This window comes from Seriola aureovittata, chromosome 13 (assembly GCF_021018895.1).
Source record: "Seriola aureovittata isolate HTS-2021-v1 ecotype China chromosome 13, ASM2101889v1, whole genome shotgun sequence".
In the NCBI taxonomy this organism is placed as follows: Eukaryota; Metazoa; Chordata; class Actinopteri; order Carangiformes; family Carangidae; genus Seriola; species Seriola aureovittata.
In genome coordinates, this window is record NC_079376.1 from 1,628,077 (window position 1) to 1,650,000 (window position 21,924).

The following is a 21,924-nucleotide window of genomic DNA, read 5'->3' on the forward strand; positions in this document are numbered from 1 at the left end:
GCACAAAACACCCTTAAGTTTCCTTAAAATGTTCACTTAAGTATTTAAGGTTTTCTCCTTATCTTAGTCTTAAACTTAAGGAATCACTTAAAGTCAGTTCAACCGTTGCACAAAGACCTTAGAGACCAAAGTAAGGAAAGAACTAAAGGTCCGTCTGTGTCTGTAACACGACCAAGGTTTATAAAAGAAGCCAGTAACTCATCACAGGACAATGATGACGATGTTCGTTAACGACGCAGTAGACTTTTACTGCTGTAAAACCTCTTTTACTGCTGTAAAACCTCTTTTACTGCTGAAAAACCTCTTTTACTGCTGAAAATGCCTTAAGTAACTCCCTTGCTCCCTCGTCACTCTGCTCTCATCCAGTCAGCGAAGACTCGTCTCCTCGGGCTGCTTCACTTCCGCTTTTTATTTTCAGCGTTTTTATTTCGTTTGGAGTCGGCGTCATTCGTCCTGAACGCCACGTATCAGCGGTGGTTCGATCCCTGTCTTGTCAGTCCGGTGCGATGATGAAGGTTCAGTGTCAGTTTGAGTCCTCAGCTCTCCTCCTCCTCCTCCTCCTCCTCCTCTTCCTCTTCCTCCTCTTCCTCCTCCCGTCAGAGCTGCAGCCAACAGCACGAGACGGAGACACAAAGACACAGCAGACAAAGACGGAGCGCCTCGAACACTGAGCGGCGCCATGAAGGAAACAGAGAGGAGTGTGAACAGGCGGCGTGATGAAGACCTGCTCGCTTCTTTCCTGTTTCCTTTGACGTATAAATAAAGTTTGATGTGTAGTTGATTCATACTGGACACTAAACTTGCTCGGTCAGACCTCAGTGTCTCACTCTGACAGCGTTAGATGACGCCCACAGACTATAAATAAAAATGGACGTCGCCTCTGTGACGTCACCCACAGGTTCAGAGTGAGCTGCTCCACTGTCGCCATCTTTGCAGTGTCTGACTCCGCCCCCTAACTCCCAGCTAATCCAAAAATGGGCAAAGAGGAGAGGTTCGTAGCAGGCATACGCTCACCCACCTGTCACTCAAACAGGCCACGCCCTCAGTCCTCCATAACTTTAGTCCTTAATAAAATGTAAACAGGTGAGTTATATAAACAGGAAATTATCTCTAGAGACCAAAACAGTTTCTGTACCAGGCTGTAAACATGTTTATTTCTGCTGTAAAGACATTTTAACATGGGAGTCTATGGGGACTGACTCACTGTTGGAGCCAGACTCTAGTGGCCGTTAGAGGAACTGCAGCTTTTAGTGTTTCAGCCTCGGAGGGTGACGCCTGGTCAAAGAGACCAGCTCTGATTTTTGACCATCTGTGTGTGTGTGTGTGTGTGTGTGTGTGTGTGTGTACCCTGCTTGGAGCCGTTGTGGTCGGAGCTCGGCCCGGTGTTCGGGGTGTATTTGGTGTCTCGTGTGGCGGCGCTGTGACGTGTCCAGTCAAACTCGTCGGTTTTGTCCTGAGAGAACAAACACAACGCCTCGTCCTCGAAACCACACTGGAACTCCCCTGAACACACACACACACACACACACACACACACACACACACACACACACACAACACACACACACACAACACACATACATAGATGACAGCTGATCAGATAATATATTGTCGTATCACTGTACTTGATGATACATCTGTTGTGTGTATTGATTTTTGAGGATTATCTTTTAATTTCATATTTCACTATGTGTCACTACACTGCAGAACACAGAGACTGTGGATACGAGATCTGACATATGAACAATGTAGGACTGAGGTCAGAGTGTTCGTGTGTTTGTGTGTAGACAGATACTTACTGAGATGTGGGTTGACAGGAGCTGTGAAGGGACAAAAGAAAAGCTCAGATCAACTACAACAGGAAAACATGACTCTGGAAAGAACCAGAAGAAGAGTAAGGAGTGACGCGTATTTAAATGTCAAAAAACGTTGTTTCATTCTGGGTAGAGCTGTGGTCAGTAAAATGTCTTGAGGACTCGTACAATATGTTCTGGCTAACATCTGAACTTACACTGAAACTGCTGCGTATCAAAGGATAAATTCATATATTTAAGACGAGACACTGAGCAGGATTTCTTTCAAAATAAAACAGGAAACAGAAAAGTGAAACATTAACACTCTAAACCAGCAGCAGGTTCGACAGAGTCAACAGTTTTTTAATCAGATTTTCAGAGCGAAAGGTAATTACACCACATGCCTCACACACACACACACACACACACACACACACACACACACACACACACACAGGGCAGCTGTTGGAAACATGCCTGTGTGAACAGCTGCTGCGTCATTTGGCTTTGTTATCAACCAGCACTAATCGATGAGCTCTGGGTCTGAGAATGTGTCTGTGCTCGTCTTTCTACCATTTTGAGGACCGCTGTTACCTACTGGTTACCTGCCAATTCTCTTATTCAATAATCTCTTGCGTCTCAGCCTTTGTATGACCAGAAACTAAAACTGGAGCCCATTTCATAAAAGCATGTTAAAGCAGCTGTAATGGATATTTAATTATAATACTGTGAGATATATTATATTATTAAAATCTGAGTTTAACAGCGATGTAAGATTAGTTAAAGTTTGCTGTGCAGTACAGAAATCAACATGCACGTTTTAACTGCCTGAACAACAGAGGTTGTATATGTTGTATATAAAAGAGCGTCGTCTGCATACAGATGTACTGTTCCTGACTTTTACACCTAATTAATTTATAAAACGGTGAATAGAAGTGGTCCTACAATAGAACCCTGTGGCACACCTTTGTTCACGCTCATGAAGCCGGACTGAAAACCTTCAGCCACCACAGCTTGTGTTCTACCACTGAGACCATTTCCAAACCAGTCACATGATTCATCATCAAATCCAATAGATTCTAGATGTTTCGAAAGAATTTGATGATCAAAGCCTTAGATACATCAATAAACAGGGCGTCAATCAATAAATTAAACCAATCCGTTAATTAAAAACAAATTTAATTGATTATACTTCTATTCCATCGAGGCAAACATTGTACGTTTGACTCCACAACATTTACTTTACAGCTATATTTAATTTTTAGATTAACCTTAAACACAAAATGAGATCAGTTTATAAAACATGCATTATTAGAAATGAAAATATCCAACAGTATATGAAGCAGTTAATATTGACTCCACCTAAAACTACAACACTAAAATACTGCTTATAAATGAACACATCAATAATAATTATCCAACCTGACATTTTGCATCATAAGTACTTTTACTTTTGATAATTAAAGTGCAGTATATTTTGTTGAGAATACTAATGTACTTTAACTGAAGTAAAATGTTAAATCCAGGACTTTTTAAACTTTAGTATTACTACATTCAGTTTAGTAAACAATATGAAGTCTTCTTCTACGACTGCTGTTTTCATATAGAATCTTTTCTTTTTATTCCTTTAATAGAAATCTGTTTGTAATTTGGATGATGCAGTAAAATGAATGGAAACTTCTATTTCCTGTTTACAACAAAATTAGACCTAAGTTGCACCAGTAATATTGTTAACTCTCAATTCTGATAGATGTTGAACATCAGCGGCGGTTTGAGGAAGACCTGCAGTCGTTACTCTTCTGCATCTTCTGGTAGAAAAATAATGTTATTTACAGAGAGAATGGTGGAACTGAAAGGACAGAGCTCTCTGGTGTAAAGATAGAAATAAAACTTTCACTTTAGAGATTCTTTTTTGACATTGAAAATGCTCATTTGAATTCTTTTGTTAATATTTTTTTTATTCATTTAATATGTTGCAATGCGGCACTTTAATGGCTTATTTTTGTTATATTAACATTATTATGGAAAGCATGATAATATTTTAATCCAAAATGCTTGATGATATACATTTATATAAATGAATAAATTAATGTTCATGTATGAACTTGTCTGGAACAGAACCTGATGAACCTGCGGAAAACATGTTCACAGCCTCAGAATATGTTAATTTACTGACGACATGACCTTTTACAGCTGTGTCTGAGGCCAACAGCCTGCAGCAACAACACACACACACACACACACACACACACACACACACACGCACACCCACACACACACACACACACACACACACACACACACACACACACACGGAATCTGTATTATTGTAAAGAAATATACCGGCTGTTTAAAGCAGTTTTCAACAGTCCCTGTTTGAAGCTGCATCTCCACATAAATTGAACTAAAACACAAAGTCGACTCTGAGTGATTTTCTGTCGCCAAGTTCATTTTCTCAGAAATAAATGAAAACTAATGTCTGTCTGGAGGAAAGAAATCAATCTGAAAACTGATGGAAAACAACCACTGAAATTAACCTGGCTGTGTGTGTGTGTGTGTGTGTGTGTGTGTGTGTGTGTGTGTGTGTGTGTGTGTGTGTGTGTGTCCAAAGCAGGGGAGGTGTGGTGTGTAATGTCACAGTGTGTTATCAGCACTAGTGTTGAGTTAGCGCTACAGATCTGGGACAGTGCAAAGTCAGGAAGCTAAGACACACAAACACACACACACACACACACACACACACAGACACACAGACACACACACACACGCACACACACACACACACACACACACACACACGCACGCACACACACACACACGCACACACACACACACACACGCACACACACAGACACACACACACACACACACGCACACACACAGACACACACACACACACACGCACACACACACACACACACACACACACACACACACACACACACACTCAGGTCAGCAGTATATCAGATTATTACGACACAAATATCAGATTTATGGTTAAAAGAATTAGAGCGGATGAACGGATGAGTCAGCCACATTAACAATCAATAACCAGATAATCGTTAACAATTAATTAAAGGTAATAAAACCGTCTTCACACCTCTGACCTGACCTACGTTCCCGGGGATTAATCCCGGGCAGGAGAACGTACAGACTGTGTCTCAGTCAGGTGATGTACATCACATGTCTAACAATGGAAACAAAGGTCAAAAACCCTTCAACAGTAAATAACTTGTAACGTTATCAATAAACGGGCGCGGTGGTACAGTGGTTCGCGCTCTCGCCTCACAGCAACCTGTCGGCCGGCCGGGGCCTTAGAGCGGCTCAACACACTGCAACTAGAATCACCTCCTCGTGGTCGTATCCCTCCGCCACTCAGACCAGTTTCAGATTAAGCAGCAACTGCAGTTTTACTCACAAGCGGAAATTAATCCCTCGGTGAATTTACACGACTAACCAATAACAGAGCGTCTTGACAGTGTTAACGCCCCCCCACCCCACCCCCCCCACTCCCCCAATATCAATGATGTCACAAGATGAGATGACGTACCGCTGTATGTGATGATGCGTTCGGTGGCGTCTCCCTCCCCGTAGCGGGTGATGGGGGTGAGGCGGATCAGGTAGGACTCAGGTTTGACGAGTTCAGTCAGGTTGTAGGTCAACAGCTCCCCCTTCTGGACGGTTCCCTCCATGGGAATCTCCTGCTCCCACCAGCGAGACTGACCCACCTGAGACACAGAGGAAGGAAGGAAGGAAGGAAGGAAGGAAGGAAGCAAGGAAGGAAGGGAGGAAGGAAGGAAGGAAGAGAGGGAGGAAGGAAGGAAGGAAGGGAGGAAGGAAGAGAGGGAGGAAGGAAGGAAGGAAGGAAGGAAGGAAGAGAGGGAGGAAGGAAACACTCATTAAGGATCTTTTGAGAACAGTTAGAGTAGTTACCGTTTGTTTATGCTGTTCGTTGCTTGTCATTGGCAGCGGCTAACACGGTGCTAGCGGTTGTGCTAATGCTAATTCTCTCTCTCTCTGTACTGACAAGGTTCAGGTTTATTTTGCACAAGTTGACAGGATCGGTGCCACACGTCCCGGTCTGTCTGAATCTGTGGCTGTTTCACTGCAGTTCGACGACACAGTTATAAAATCAGGATTTGAACGTGAGTCCAGAAAGACACGAGTCGACATTCACACTGAACCACTGAGTTCATCCAGAGTAACAGAGTCATGACCGAACTCTCTTCCTTCACTCGCATCTCCTCTCTCTCTCTCTACTCTGCTCATTTTACACTCCAGTAAACTCTTCCTCCTCCTCCTCCTCCCTGTTCATCTCTCCTGACTCCCATCTCACCCCTCCTCCCCCCTCCTCTCACTGCCTCTCTGCTCTCCTGTAAACTCAGCCTTCCTTGTTTCCTCCAGTCTTTCTTCATCATCATCATCATCTTCTTCTTTCTTTCTTCTACTTTCTTTCCCTCTTTTTCTGTCTCATCAGCACTTCCTCCCTGCCTCCTCTCTCTCTGCAGCACTGGTCTGTATGAATGAAGGCCGATGGGTTACCATGGCAACAAACCCTCCTCCTCCTCCTCCTCCTTATTCTCTACAGCTGGAGGTTGCTGCTGAAGGAGCTTCAGGTACGAACACAGCATCGTGTTTTCATGTAATCTGTGATGTTTACACAGGAACTGATCGATCCATCGACACGTCAATAACCCAGCTGATCAGTTGTGACCTGCTCTGATCATCACCTCTGCTTGTGTCCTTTCATACTTAAAGCTGCGCTTCAGGACTTTTCAGGTTTTACTTTGAAAACCTTTTTGGATTTGGTTGAAACCGGACTGTTGTTGAAGTTCCCCTTCACAATAAGACTCAGCTTATAAAGGATTTATATATATATATAACATGTTTGTTACGATTATATTGATTTTACATCATTATGTCACTTTACTTTCCTTTTTAAAAAGACAGATACACACGACATCACACATAAATAAAAAAGCTCGTACCATACATATCATATTCTTTTCATTCATACGTCTCTATAACTCTAACCCTGTTTTTGTTGTTATTAATGTCCATTATATGAACCCTTCATGTCACACTTTTTTTTTTTGTGTTGCAAAGTCACTAATAAAGAACAAAAAATAAGAAAATAATAATAAAAATCTGAAGCTACAGGAAGGTCGAGCGAGGGTTAAACAGAAAGGCTGCGTCCTATATCTGTCACACAGAGAGAGAGAGAGAGGATTACCTCCAGCTACTGCAATCTGGCCAGTGAGCATCACACACACACACACACACACACACACACACTCACACACACACACACACACACTTGTTTTTCTACACGTGTAAAGTGAGGACTTCCCCTCATCCTGACTTTAAAAACCGAGTCTCCACCTTCAAACACAGGTGAACAAACCAAACGCCCTCACAAAGATAGGAGTAACAGGAGTAACAGGAGCACTCACTCTGTGTAATATTTCTAATGCTTCAAACACACCACCGCTGCAGGACATGAGCACGTCATGTGACACGTTACATGGCGTCGCTGAGGCGACAGAGGACACGTGCAGTGAAACGACTTCCAGCTGGAGATGTGACGACGTTCACGTTCACAGTTCAGATGTTTGTTGTGTTTATATGTGACTGGGTCGACAAATCATTTGAACAACAATTTTGGTGAAAGGAAAAAAAAAGTTTTTAAATGTTTTAAAATGAAATGATCTTTAAAAAGAGAAGAAGTTCTGTCGAGGTGTCACTGAGATATCGTGTCCACAGGAATGAGATGGACAACCTGAAAACAACATGGCTGCTGCTCTGACTGTTGCCGGGCGGATTGTTACATTTATATTTTTGTTCTGTGTATTTTTATTATCTGGTGTGGATGGACATGGATGAATCTAGAAGCCATTGTGGATTAAAAGAAGTTGATTCCAGCTCCAGGAATAAAGTGTTTTCCTGGTGCTATCTGATGATACTCTACAGCTTCTTCTTCTTCCTCTCATGTTTAGAAACTGACGAGTGAGTTCGTCCGTCAGTCTGACCTCCCTCCTGTCTGCGGCTCTCAGCTGAAGACGTGGGTCTTTAAATGTAGTTTTCTGATGTGATAAGTGTCTGTGGTGCACCGACCTGTCTGATGCCGAGTCTGTAGGCCAGGATCCGGTCCACGGCGTTGGGCTCCATCTGAGTCCACTGCAGCTTGAAGCCGTAGACGCGGGGCCGGTTCTGCCACAGAGCGCTGTAGGTGTCGTAGTAAAACTCTGGGGCGTAGGCCTTCCCTGAGGAGACACGGGGGTCAGAGGTCACACAGAGGTGACGGCAGCCTGGCCTGATGTTCCAGTCAGGACGACAAGGCTGCATTCACAACTCCAAACACTCATCTACAAACATTTCAAAATAAAAGTGTCAATGTGAAGATATGTCACAGTTTCCATGTATGTTTGGTCTAAGATGAGAGAAGAAGAAGAAGAAGAAGGAGAAGAAGGAGAAGAAGAAGGAGAATGAGAAGAAGAAGAAGAAGGAGAAGAAGAAGAAGCAGAGGAAGAAGGAGAAGAAGAAGAAGAAGAAGGAGAGGACGAGATGATGAGGGAGCAGAAAAGACAGAAGAAGAGTCAGAGTGTGTTCATCTCTGAGGCAGCAGGATTATGAAACTCTACTTAATAGGACAGTAAACAGTCAGTGTGTGTGTGTGTGTGTTTATGTGAGAGCTGACAGGCAAACACACGTGCTGTAAACACACACACACACAAACACACACACACACACACACACACACACAGAGACAGCACTGTGTCAGTGTGTTTCTGCTGATGTGCAGGTTGGAGGATTAAACCACCAAAGAAGAAGAGTCACCTGACTGGACATGAGCCACCTGATAAAGCAGAGCTGAGCCCTGATTGGCTGACGCAGCTGGTGTACATGTACTGTGGTACTGCAGTACAGCTCAAGTATTTACAGTTTTCTGGTACTTTATAATTGACTCTTCACTTCAGAGGGAACGTTGCACTGATGAATTACTGACTCTCTTCAGATACAGATTTTACAGTAACACCGTGAACACACCACGACACCATCGCTGCAAAACAAACCAGCTCTGTTCAGGCCTGAGAATCAAACACTGAAACACAGCGAATGTTTCTCCACAACAAACCTCAAATCTCTGCTGGGAAACTGACTGAGACGCTCCGGTTGTTTTACTGTTTCCACACCTCCACCTTTTAGTTCACAAGCCTGAAATAATGAACCCAAAATAAACAAGTTCTTTAGTCTGAACCCTGGTTAAAGTCCAGACTCTGGTTAAAGTCCGGTCCCTGGTTAAAGTCCGGACTCTGGTTAAAGTCGGACCCTGGTTAAAGTCTGGACTCTGGTTAAAGTCGGACCCTGGTTAAAGTCTGGACTCTGGTTAAAGTCGGACTCTGGTTAAAGTCCGGACTCTCGTTAAAGTCCGGACTCTGGTTAAAGTCCGGACTCTCGTTAAAGACCGGACTCTGGTTAAAGTCCGGACTCTCGTTAAAGACCGGACTCTGGTCTCCTCTGAAATGAAACTGTTTACATGTGGCGTCGTGGTCTGAGCAGGCGCCATGTGTAGAGGCCACAGTCCTCGCCGCAGTCGGCCCCGGCTCGAGTCCCGCATCGGACGGCCTTTGCTGCATGTCATTCCCCCTCTCTGCCTCCCCACTTCCTGTCTCTCTACTGTCCTGTCCGATAAAGGCATAAAAAGCCCCAAAAAATATACTTTAAAAAAAAATAATAATACTAATTGCTGTGGTGTCTAATCCAAACCTAATGGCTAAAAAGTGTTTTCTGAGTTTCACTGTGACCTTGAACTTTGACCTTTGAACACTAAAATCTAATCAGTTCATCTTTGAGTCCTAGTGAATGTTTGTGCCAAATATGAAGAAGTTCCTTCAAGGCGTTTCTGAGAGATCGTGTCCTTGAGAATAAGACGGACAGACGGACAACCTGAAAACAAAATGGCTGCTGTTCTGACTGTCGCTGGCGCAGACGAATAAAAATACTTAGACAGAACCAGGAAACTTAGAACTTTCAAGCAATGTAGAACTGATCCAGGTTCTGCACAGACCCAGTCCACTACAGACCAGAACACACCTGAAGCAGCTCTACCTGGTTACAGTGTCCGACAGGCGGGACGGTGGATTTGAAATGAACCTTTGATCATCCTTCAGTACGACGCCGTGGGAACTCAGAGGTCTGTGTGTTAGAAAACACCTGAGAGGAAGCTGCTGAACCACAGACAGGTGAGTGCAGCTGCTTGTCCACGTGGACCAGGCGGCTGCAGCGACCGTACACCTGGACACCGTTCGACTGAGAGCTTTCACACCAGCCTCAACCAAACAAATACAACAGGCCAATTTAATCTGGACCAGACCGACACCCTGAAGGTCTCGGAGCTCGCAGCTTCAGCGCTCGCTGAGGGTCGGGCTCTGAACTGATCTGAAATCAGACTCATGAAGTGAATTTATCTGCTGCTTCCACCTGGACCCAGACGGAGAAGAACTGATGTGAGTGTCGACGTCTCTCAGTCAGCTGAGACGTCGTCGTTTTGTCTCTCAGACTTTCCGTCACTTTCATTCTGAAGCTCTGCTGTCGTCTCATTGGCCGCCGCAGGATGAGCGAGGTTTAAAATACCACCGGCGTGTTCACACCTGATTAACAACAACAAACTTCACCTCAGCAACGACAAGCCCGACATAATCGCCCTCATTTCCCATCAGCTCTCCATCCTCAGCTTACAACTCCCCTCTTTAAACACTTTCTGCTGCCGCCTGCAGAACGCGCCGCTGCTCGGCGGCCGGCCCCGATAAGAGGCTTAACGCAGCCGCCGCTTTTCACAGGAACAGTCTCGCAGCGCTGACAGGGCGTCTCTGCGGGGGAGCTTTCATCAGGAGAGGACGGAGGAACCAACCGCCACTTCCTCTGTGACGTCTGCTGTTCACAGGCTGAGACGACCCCACATTTACATTTTAGATTAAAACCCGGCTTCTATCTCCACGGAGCAAACACACACCCATCTGACTTCTTCTACCCTGATACGACGCTGATAACTGAGCTCAGGGCTCCTGCTGATACCAGCTACTGATCCACTGCAGACAAGAAATGACACATGTAGAATCTACATCTGTTCTCGTAAACATTTACATCTTAAATCCAGTTTAACTGACAGTTTATTAACGTCCCTGCCTTTGTTGGTGCGTGTCGGCGTCACTGTGGCGGCTGAACTCGAAGAACTCATTGAGGTGAAAACACAGGTAAACAAATGTTTTTAAAAAGCTCACATGGTTTATTGGAGCTCTAGGACAGAAAAACGTTGAAAACATTTTTCTAAATTGACAGTTAATGCACTAAAACGTTCAGAGGAAACTCTGCTGTGGTCCTTTAAATAATGCAGAACGTGCAGCAAATGTGCAGAAGTAAAAGATAAAGCTTTATTTTTTCATCACACGGCGGTGAAGTTCCAACACGTTCATGTCTTTCATCTTTTAGCCTTGAAGACCTCAGCTGCAAATCCAACAACAGAGAGGAGGCAGCCAGGTATCAGAGGCAGGAAGTTTTCTAATCTTACAACAGACAGTCAAATGTTTGTTGTCGAGTACAGATGTGTGAGCGGATGTGAAGGTTTCCTGAAGCGCTGCACATTATTTATGACGCTTCAAACTCCCCTGAGGAAACGCTCTGTGATTCTCCGCTTCTGTCTGCCAGCGCACAGGATTTAAAGATGAGATAAACTTTAATTAACCATCATGTTCTCATCCTCGAGATGTAAACACTCAGAGCTGGGAAACAGCTAATAGTCCCATCAGACCTCAGGCCTGTTAACAAAACCTCATCAGCAGCTGCAGGACGGGATCAAACCGGAGTTAACTGGAAACCAGGACTCGGAGGCTGCAACAGGGACGAAGGCGGCGCTGGTTTAAAGTCTTTCAGGGCAGATCTCAGGTCTGTGAGGACAAGTCTCAAATCTGTCAGGGACAAGTCTCAAGTCTTTCAGGGCAGATCTCAGGTCTGTCAGTTTCAGGTTTGTCAAGACAAGTCTCTCAAGAGCAACTGTCAAGTTTTCGGGTCTGACAGTCTCGCGTCTTGTTAAGACGTTCATTCATTAGTCGAGTTTCACGTAAGACAAATCCGTGTCAAGTCAAATCATTCGAAACAGATTCAAATCACGTCTCAAGTCAACGAGTCATCAAGTGTCTCGCCGTTTCAGGTGATGATCTATAACCAGACAGAATCAGAATGAGGTCACCCAACATGTTCACAGCTCCGAGTCAAAAGCAAAGTTCCCATCATGCTCCACTCAAGCTGACTCACCTGTGACCAGGAAGGTGCAGCGCCCCGCCCCGGCCTCGTTGGTGATGTCACAGGTGTACTCGCCGTAGCCTTCTCGGTTTAGAGCTCGGACGTGGTAGCTGGTGTCGTCTTTCTGGTCGCTGAACTGTCCGACAGTGAGGAGGCGGGAGCCCAGCTTCCACTCGTATCGCAGGAGGCGGGCCGGGTGAGCTCGCAGCAGGCGGCAGGTGAGGCTGAACGCCCGGCCGAGAGCCTGACGGATCTCCGTATACACCGGCTCCACGGTCGGAGGGACTGTCGGACACAGAGACGGACAAAACATCAGACAATACAACCGGAAATAATGTCTCAATAATTCACAGCGTCTCCGTCTTTACTGAGCAATGACTTCTGTCCACACGCTGAGTGAAACACAGAACTGTGAAGGCTCGAGTCTGTCAGGACGAGTCTATCAGGACGAGTCTCAAGTCTGTCAGGACGAGTCTATCAGGACGAGTCTCAAGTCTGTCAGGACGAGTCTGTCAGGACGAGTCTATCAGGACGAGTCTCAAGTCTGTCAGGACGAGTCTCAAGTCTGTCAGGACGAGTCTGTCAGGACGAGTCTCAAGTCTGTCAGGACGAGTCTCAAGTCTGTCAGGACGAGTCTGTCAGGACGAGTCTGTCAGGACGAGTCTATCAGGACGAGTCTATCAGGACGAGTCTCAAGTCTGTCAGGACGAGTCTCAAGTCTGTCAGGACGAGTCTGTCAGGACGAGTCTCAAGTCTGTCAGGACGAGTCTCGAGTCTGTAAGGACGAGTCTCAAGTCTGTCAGGACGAGTCTGTCAGGACGAGTCTCGAGTCTGTTAGGACGAGTCTGTCAGGACGAGTCTCAAGTCTGTCAGGACGAGTCTGTCAGGACGAGTCTAACAGGACGAGTCTCGAGTCTGTCAGGACGAGTCTAACAGGACGAGTCTCGAGTCTGTAAGGACGAGTCTCAAGTCTGTCAGGACGAGTCTGTCAGGACGAGTCTGTCAGGACGAGTCTCAAGTCTGTCAGGACGAGTCTGTCAGGACGAGTCTAACAGGACGAGTCTCAAGTCTGTCAGGACGAGTCTATCAGGACGAGTCTATCAGGACGAGTCTCAAGTCTGTCAGGACGAGTCTGTCAGGACGAGTCTCAAGTCTGTCAGGACGAGTCTGTCAGGACGAGTCTCAAGTCTGTCAGGACGAGTCTATCAGGACGAGTCTCAAGTCTGTCAGGACGAGTCTGTCAGGACGAGTCTCAAGTCTGTCAGGACGAGTCTATCAGGACGAGTCTATCAGGACGAGTATCAAGTCTGTCAGGACGAGTCTATCAGGATGAGTCTAACAGGACGAGTCTCAAGTCTGTCAGGACGAGTCTGTCAGGACGAGTCTCAAGTCTGTCAGGACGAGTCTCAAGTCTGTCAGGACGAGTCTGTCAGGACGAGTCTCAAGTCTGTCAAGACGAGTCTATCAGGACGAGTCTATCAGGACGAGTCTCAAGTCTGTCAGGACGAGTCTCAAGTCTGTCAGGACGAGTCTGTCAGGACGAGTCTCAAGTCTGTCAGGACGAGTCTCGAGTCTGTAAGGACGAGTCTCAAGTCTGTCAGGACGAGTCTGTCAGGACGAGTCTGTCAGGACGAGTCTAACAGGACGAGTCTCGAGTCTGTCAGGACGAGTCTGTCAGGACGAGTCTCAAGTCTGTCAGGACGAGTCTGTCAGGACGAGTCTCAAGTCTGTCAGGACGAGTCTCAAGTCTGTCAGGACGAGTCTGTCAGGACGAGTCTCAAGTCTGTCAAGACGAGTCTATCAGGACGAGTCTATCAGGACGAGTCTCAAGTCTGTCAGGACGAGTCTCAAGTCTGTCAGGACGAGTCTGTCAGGACGAGTCTCAAGTCTGTCAGGACGAGTCTCGAGTCTGTAAGGACGAGTCTCAAGTCTGTCAGGACGAGTCTGTCAGGACGAGTCTGTCAGGACGAGTCTCAAGTCTGTCAGGACGAGTCTGTCAGGACGAGTCTAACAGGACGAGTCTCAAGTCTGTCAGGACGAGTCTCAAGTCTGTCAGTTTAACATGATTTCTTACCTGAGCACCGACTCACTGTTTTCAACTGATAAAATGAATAAATGCGCCTGAATGGGAATAAATTTAACTCACGTCACTGCTGCATCTCATTTCCCGCTCTCACTTCACTCCTTAATGAAGCCAAAAATGTCTCCGAAATAACCTTAAACCTCTTAAGTACGTGAAATATTTAAACTCAGATGGGCATTAGCCTCTGTGCTGCAGCGCTCTGCTAAAGGGCACAAAGGCAGAGTCTGATGTGTCTCTCTAAATCCCTGCAGCAACTTCCTCAGAGGATTTCAGCCACATTACAGGTGTCACTTCGCAGATTAACGTCCTGCTGTCAAACACCCATCAACAGACAAAAAGCCAGCAGCTGCAGCGACCGACCTCTGACCTCTCAGCGGCAGAGAGAGGATTCCAACGCTGCCTGGCTCCAGGGACGAGGCAGCGCTCAGCCCCACATGATTAAATCAGGCTGAGAGTCAGAGCTGATCAGCCGCTCATCAGGTTTAGACTTTACAGCTCCTCCAGTGTAAAGGTCTGTGTCCATGTGTAGTGTGATTATAGATCAGCTCTAGCTTCTATATTAATACTGTGAAAGTATCAAAGCCTCAGTCCACAGAGAAATGCACACAGCCTGTATTCAGAAACTGAGCCTTAAAACCAGCCGTCAGGACTTCTGTGACTTTGTGATGTCACAACTTTGTGATGTCCTTGCAGGATTTGGTTTCTCTGAGTGTATCTTATGGGGCAACGTAACATCTGCACAGTTAACGTAAACAATGTGGCTCCGACACGTCGAGACGTTTCTATCTGGACGAGCGACCGACCGCGTCATCAAAGAGCTGCTCGTGTCTGAACTGACGTCCACCGGCATTAAAGGTTTTAACTCCGCACACGCAGAACGACTTTCGTTAGTGTTAACAACCCGATGACGTGTCTCATCTTTTAACTTATCAACACAAAACAGGTTTGACTCTTTACTTTAACAGCCGGAAATATTTTCTTCTCCCTCTGAAGTAAATCTGTTTAAAATTACGAGACAAGACGTCATTCAGTTTAAGCAGCTGACACACACACACACACACACACACACACACACACACACACACACACACACAGATTACAGAGATAAAGGTCTGCAGTTCATCTCAACCCCCCAGAAATGTTTCCAGACCTTCCTCCTGGTCCAGGAACATCTAAAGGTCAGCTGGACGCCTCTGCCCCATGGCGACCTTCAGCCGAGCGTTCTGATTGGCCCATAATGCACCACTGGCCCCGGTGCTCAAGCCGGTTAATGATCTCTGCTCTTTGCTGCAGTTTAAATCCTGATAAGGTTTGTGTCACAGATCTTCTAGAGGAGCGGCAGCAGCAGCTCTACGGGAACACGTCAGGGCCAAAAGAGGAATAATCTCATTTACATGATCATTTAATTCAGTCAAATGATCCTAATTAGAGACGGTTTAGGAGCAGCTGCTCTGATACGACACTCAACAAAAAAAAAAACAACTCGTCAGCAACTGAAGAAGTCTCCAGAAAAATGAACTTTGCTGGACGTTGGTTCAGTGAGAGCGGGACTAAAGGAGCATGATGCTGCTTTTAATGATTCACTAATTACAGCTTTACACCATCAGTTCTGATAAATGTTAGACATGCTGCACATTTAGTCCCGGGACTGTGGGGACACTGACGTCTTCCTCACTGCGAAACTTCATTCTCTGGGACTGTGAGGACTGCAGCATCACTGATGTCCACGTAGCACCGACTGTGCAGCCTGTTTTCTTTTCATTCTTCTGCCTGTTTCTACACCTTCAGTCAGGAAACAGTCTGGTTCCTTCTGTTATAAAAACTTGAACCCTCTTTTCCTGGGTTGGTGGGTGTCAACATATCACTGATGTCCCCAATATCAATGTTACTAATCGACCTATTCAGAAATATAATATATGACACTTACGTCCCTAAATCAAAAGTGAAGTTGTTGTTTTTCTCGTATCTCGACCTTTGACTGTGAGAAACCAACGATAGGAACTTTTATTTTGTCAACACCGGACCACATCTTATATTTGTTTGCGATCTCAGTCTGATTGTCACTTAAAGATCCCGTCCATGGCAAAACCCGGAGAATCCAAACGGAGCTGGTCAACAACAGGAAGAATCAAAAGGAGAGAGTCAAGAGACAAGATGGTGGATCGACCAGTGGTCAAGCGTTCGATCCTTGTCGTGTTGTTACAGGGTCGGACGTGGGCGTGAGTCGGAGAAGGTTTGGAGCCGCTGATCCGGACAGACTGGAAACTTCTATTGCTCTGTCTGTTATCGCAGGACTACAGTCTCGTCACACACACACACACACACACACACACACACACACACACACACACACCAGCACATGCAGGAGAAAACATCCTGTCACAACATCTGTACAGTGTGAGTCGACCTGAGGATCTCCACATCTGGGCGTGGCCCGGTACGGCGCCGACACCGAGCTCAGATATCACAAAACTCAAGACTTCAGCAATTATGACAAAATTTCACACAAATGTTTAATATTCTATCTGACTCTGAACAAACAGGGATGTTAACAACCAGGAGGAGGTGATTCTAGTTCTGGTCATTTCTATATGAATGCTGTAACACATCACTGACGTCCTCATAATCCACCTTAAAAAACATCCTCCGGGGGGATTTTATTCTACAGACTACAGCCCCTCTTTTTCTCTCATGTGTCTTCAGCACTTTGAAGAAATCTTTTCAGTCGGTACAAGCTGGTAACTTGTTGTGTAAAACCCAGAGGAGGCTGTTCGTCAGAGGGATTGTGGGGACATCACCTCTGCGCATCACTGTCGTCCCCGTAATCCAGCAAAAAAAAAAACCAACAGTCAGTGAAGGATTATTGTCAAAGTAAAACCTACTAACAGCTCATTTGAAATGTTGCTCACAAGGTTTTATCTTCAAGCTTCATGTGGACATAATTAGCATACTTTTGAAAAGTCATTAAAATCAGAGCAGGACATAATTAACAAGCAATAACACAAACTGTAGAGAAACAAATACGGACTGAGCTCATACAGTTTGATGCTCGTGTCCACTGCAGTTAATGCACAACCTGCTTCCTGCTCATTTCTACTCACAGATTTTACTTTCTTTCTTTCTTTCTTTATTGTGCAGTTGAGTTTCTCAGTCGGCAGCTTCTCCTGAAGGATCAGAGTCATTTCCTCTTTGCTTACAGTGAGAACTTAAATCTGCGTCGCATGTGACTTGAATGTTGTTTCACTTATTTCAAAGTAATCCACCTGTAATCTGCCCTCACTTTAATCTGCTTAGTGTTGTTGCACAGTGAAAACACCAAACACACTGCAGGAAGTTCAGAGAGGAGAGAATTTAAAGAAGAGATGTTCCTTTTTACACATTGGGAAAAAACTTGCAGGAAAAGTCCCACTTTTAAATTTGAAAAGTAAAAAGTAAATTTATCTGTTTCAAAGAACCGACAGTGACAGAGAGAGGCGTTTGGTTTCCACTACACTCAATATCTATTTACTGTCATGAAGAAAATATGAACCATTTGTGTGACATTTTGTCATAATGTCTGTGAAGTCTTGAGTAATGGCTAAAAAGTGTTTAGTGAGGTCACACTGACCTTGACCTTTGACCTTTGACCACCAAAAGTCTAATCAGTTCGTCCTTGACTCCAAGTGAACGTTTGTGCCAAATAAGAAGAAGTTCCCTCAAAGCGTTACGGAGATATCGTGTTCACGAGGCCAAAACCACGTTTTCTTAGGTCACCGTGACCTTGACCTTTGAACTTTGACCTTTAGTCACCAAATTTTAATCAGTTCATCCTTTAGTCCGAGTGAATTTTTGTGCCAAATTTGAAGAAGTTCCGTCAAGGTGTACAGAGATATCGTGTCCACAAGATTGGGACGGACGGACGACCTGAAAACAACATGGCTGCTGCTCTGACTGTCGCCAGCGACGACGAGTAAAAACACGTCTGTCAGTCACATGACAACGAATCTGAAACACGTCAAGCTGAAGTCAGATCTGCGAGCGGATGAAGAAATCATTAAGACAGAGTCACACAGCTGCAGCTGGTTCTGTCTTTCTGCTCGTCTGACTTTTGTTAATAAAGATATTTTGTATATATTATATAAACAATACATATTATATTACATATTATATATATTTAGTTTCGTATCACGTGATCAGTGAGTGCAGGATGTTCACTTGTCGTCAGCGTCTCAGACCTCCGACTGTTTCCACATCGATTCTCAGGAGAGTCGGAGTCGAGCTGCAGAGATTCAGTCTGACAGCCTTTTAGTGCAGCAGGAGCCAGGAGCTGTGTGAGTGTGTGTGTGTGTGTGTGTGTGTGTGTGTGTGTGTGTGTGTGTGTGTGTGTGTGTGTGTGTGTGTGTGTGTGTGTGTGTGTGTGTGTGCGTGTGTGTGTGTGCGCGCGCAGCTTCCTGTCACATCCTCTGACTGTATTTTGTGCGACATGCTGCCCTGCAGGTGAGACGGAGCGTGATTGGAAGGTCGTGGATTCGATCCCCGTCCGCTGACAGACAGCATGTGTCTGTCAGCGGCTGCCGGCGTGCCCTCGAGCAGAGCGTCCGGCCTCTACCTGCCGGTGTGTGTTTCCACGGAAACGGTGCTTTTATCACACAGATCTGCTGCTGTCTGCTCTGATGGACGTGATGCGCCGTGATTGGATGATGTGACACCTGCAGGGCTCAGGAGTCAACGTCGCAGTGCACTCTGGGTATTTAAGCGGTTGGCTGCTGGTGTCTGTTTACATCTGGAGCAGATGTTACGTCTTGTTTCAGCTGAGGAGAGATTTCTAACTGAAACGTGCAGCGAAGAGGAAGTCAGGACGACCACTTCCTGTGGTTAAAGTATCAAAGTAAAAGTACTTCCTGTAGTTACACTATCACAGTAAAGGTACTTCCTGTAGTTACACCATCACAGTAAAAGTACTTCCTGTGGTTACACTATCACAATAAAAGTACTTCCACAGACACTGTTATTAAAGTAAAAATTAATTAATTTCCTGCAGTTGTATGAAAGTTAATTACCAGTGTGGATTTGCTGATTATACTCACTCTACCTGTGTGTGTGTGTGTGTGTGTGTGTGTGTGTGTGTGTGTGTGTGTGTTACCCACACTGCACCACCAGCTGGATCAGGGCCTCCCTTGGTTTCACGTTGAAGCCGTTGTACTGACTCGTCTGGCAGCGGTAGGCCCCGCCCATCTCTCTCGTCACGTTGTTGAGCCTCAGGACGCCGTCGTAGCTCTCCGTCTGAGCCGAGCCATCCGGCATCAGAGCTGCCGCCGCCGCCGCCCCGCTCTCCTCCACCCGAGACCACAGGATGATGGGTTTGGGTTTCCCTGAGACCAGACACTGCAGGTCCACGGTGTCGCCCTCCTGAGCGATGAGGTGTGAGCGCCCCCTGGGGACGGTGAGCTCCGGGGGAACTGCAGGGACAGACACAGGTGTTTTTATGGTTGTTGTCTGTTTGTTGTGAATTCCTCCTCCTCAGTTCATTTTTGATTCAAACCAAAACGTCTCGTGTTCTCGAGTCTGGATTTTTTTAGTTCACTAATGCGTGGTGTTTCCAAAATCAATGAGTAATTGATCATATCATAAATAATCACAATCTCAATATTGATCAAAATGATTCTGATTCTGATTTTTGCCATAATCGAACAGCACTAAGGTGAACTACGTCTCCCAAGGTGCATTTCACTAGCAAGCAGCTGGTCACAGAGCTACTGATGAAGCTGAAGCTAAATTCATTAACCTTTATTTCCTGGGTCAGTTTTGGATGAGTCCTGTAACCATGGCAACGTGTCTCCTTCAGTGTTTCCTCCGTCAGCAATAATCTGACTGACTTACTGTGTGTTGTCCCGAATAAATAAACTCATTATATAACTAATTGTCTCTGAATTCACACCTCTGACTGGCCTCTTCTACATAGCAACAGCAGCTGAGGCTCATGGGTATTGTAGTATTTGGAGGCAGCAAAACCATCAACAAATATCCCTGGAATGATGGATGGAGCAAAAAGTAAGAACAGTAAACAGCAGTTCTTCTTCTCTGAGGTGGAGTTTGTCCTTCATTTAACAATAGAGAGAGAGAGATGCTGAGGGAGGAAGGGGTGGGGGAGGAGTGGGGGAGGGGTGCTGGACTGTTTTAGCATTTATTTTCCTTATGGGAACGCAGCAGCGACCCGAGTGCGACCTTCTGCTTTAGCACAAAACATCCATCAGCTGGCGTCACACGACTCAGACTGAGACTACAGCGATGTCCCCCCCCCCCCATCCCTCTCCCCTCCTCTCAGGCTTTCTTCTCGTCCGCCAAGGTCACAAACAAATAGGAAGTCCGCCGCCGCCAGCAGACGCTCATCTGTACAATGTGAAGAAAAAGTTCTGCTTCTTTTCTCTCCACAGAGACCGAACTGTGAGGAGGAGGAGGAGGAGGAGCAGAAGAAGAGGAAGAACAACAACAACAACAGCAACAACAACTGCAGGTGCTGCTGCAGCTTCATGTTGTTTTACCCGGCAGCAAAAACACCAGGACAGAGAGACGTCCATGTCACATCTAAAAGGATGTTTGATGAGTTTTCACTTATGCCCAGAGGCTCATGGGAAAAGTGTGGAGACAGAAACTCAGCAGCTCGGGAAGTTGTAGAGAAGTGTGGCCCCTCTGTGTCGTCTTCTGCTTAAATGATTCTCTCTGAGCTGCTGAACAACAGATCAGTGGATGGCTGAGGCCGCCATGTTGATGTTAGTGATACAAGACGAGAAGATTTTACTACTTTATGATGGCTTAAAATAAAACTGAACTGTCTGTATCAAAGCTCCTCCAGTGTAAAGGTGTGTGTCCATGTGTAGTGTGATTATAGATCAGCTCTAGCTTCTATATTAATACTGTGAAAGTATCAAAGCCTCAGTCCACAGAGAAATGCACACAGCCTGTATTCAGAAACTGAGCCTTAAAACCAGCCGTCAGGACTTCTGGAACTTTGTGATGTCACAACAAAGCAGTCACCAAGCCCCGCCCACCTGGACCCACCATCCAAACCTTTACAGGATTTGGTTTCTCTGAGTGTTTTTACCTGAAATCTGCTTTATTTTTATTGGATCACTCAGAAAACAGTCAGCCAATCAGAAGAGAGGCTGACGTTTCAATTAGAAATCTAATGAGTTACAGAAACACCTCAGTGACATGAAGTGAGAGAAGTAGGGTCTGTTGCTAGGTAACAGACATACCAGCTGATACAGATGTTGGTTTGAGTATTTAGGATGAGGTCAGATGAGACAGGATCCCTGGAGTGAGTCAGGATTTGAGTCTGTGACACCAGGTTGTTAAAAATCCTCAGATCTTCTTCATGTCTGAGCTGAAGATTAACGACAGGAAGTTTGCGGTTCTTCTTTAGGTCAGGTGAGTAAAAGCCCCTCCCACAGACTCACCTGTGGTGGATGAGATGTTGACATCGATGCTGATCTCGGGGGTTCCTCCGTTTCTCAGCGACGCCACGCAGGTGTAGGTGCCGAAGTCGGTGAACTTGAGGTCGATGATGTCGAGGTTGGTGGTGCCCGGCGAGATGTCGGTGTCGGTGTGGGTGATGACCATCCGCTCAGAGCTCCTCAGCGGCCGGCCGTTCTTCAGCCAGCTGAACTGCAGCTCCTCCGGCGGCGTGGCCTCCACCTGGCAGCTGATCTTCACCTCCCGGCCGATCTGGATGTTGTCGTCGTTGTGGTAGGGGTCGGGCGTGATCCAGAA

The 21,924-nt window shown here is 45.9% G+C and overlaps 2 protein-coding genes across 2 annotated transcripts in view; one reads left to right on the forward strand and one right to left on the reverse strand.

Moving 5' to 3' along the window:
• The window catches only part of LOC130180308 (NACHT, LRR and PYD domains-containing protein 14-like), a 99,990-nt gene extending 85,266 nt beyond the window's left edge, over positions 1-14,724 (forward strand). The window contains exon 11 of the mRNA XM_056393785.1: positions 14,687-14,724. Coding sequence (XP_056249760.1) covers positions 14,687-14,709 — 23 coding nt within the window. The 3' untranslated portion in view covers positions 14,710-14,724. The remainder of the gene's footprint in view (positions 1-14,686) is intronic.
• Positions 1-21,924, reverse strand: part of mdga2a (MAM domain containing glycosylphosphatidylinositol anchor 2a) — a 74,981-nt gene that overhangs the window by 11,449 nt on the left and 41,608 nt on the right. The window contains exons 7-13 of the mRNA XM_056393805.1: positions 21,612-21,924; positions 19,302-19,613; positions 12,105-12,377; positions 7,908-8,056; positions 5,344-5,521; positions 1,800-1,820; positions 1,348-1,503 (exon numbers count right to left, since the gene is read on the reverse strand). The exon at positions 21,612-21,924 is cut by the window's right edge and continues 17 nt beyond it. Of these exons, the coding sequence (XP_056249780.1) occupies positions 1,348-1,503; positions 1,800-1,820; positions 5,344-5,521; positions 7,908-8,056; positions 12,105-12,377; positions 19,302-19,613; positions 21,612-21,924 (1,402 nt within the window). The remainder of the gene's footprint in view (positions 1-1,347; positions 1,504-1,799; positions 1,821-5,343; positions 5,522-7,907; positions 8,057-12,104; positions 12,378-19,301; positions 19,614-21,611) is intronic.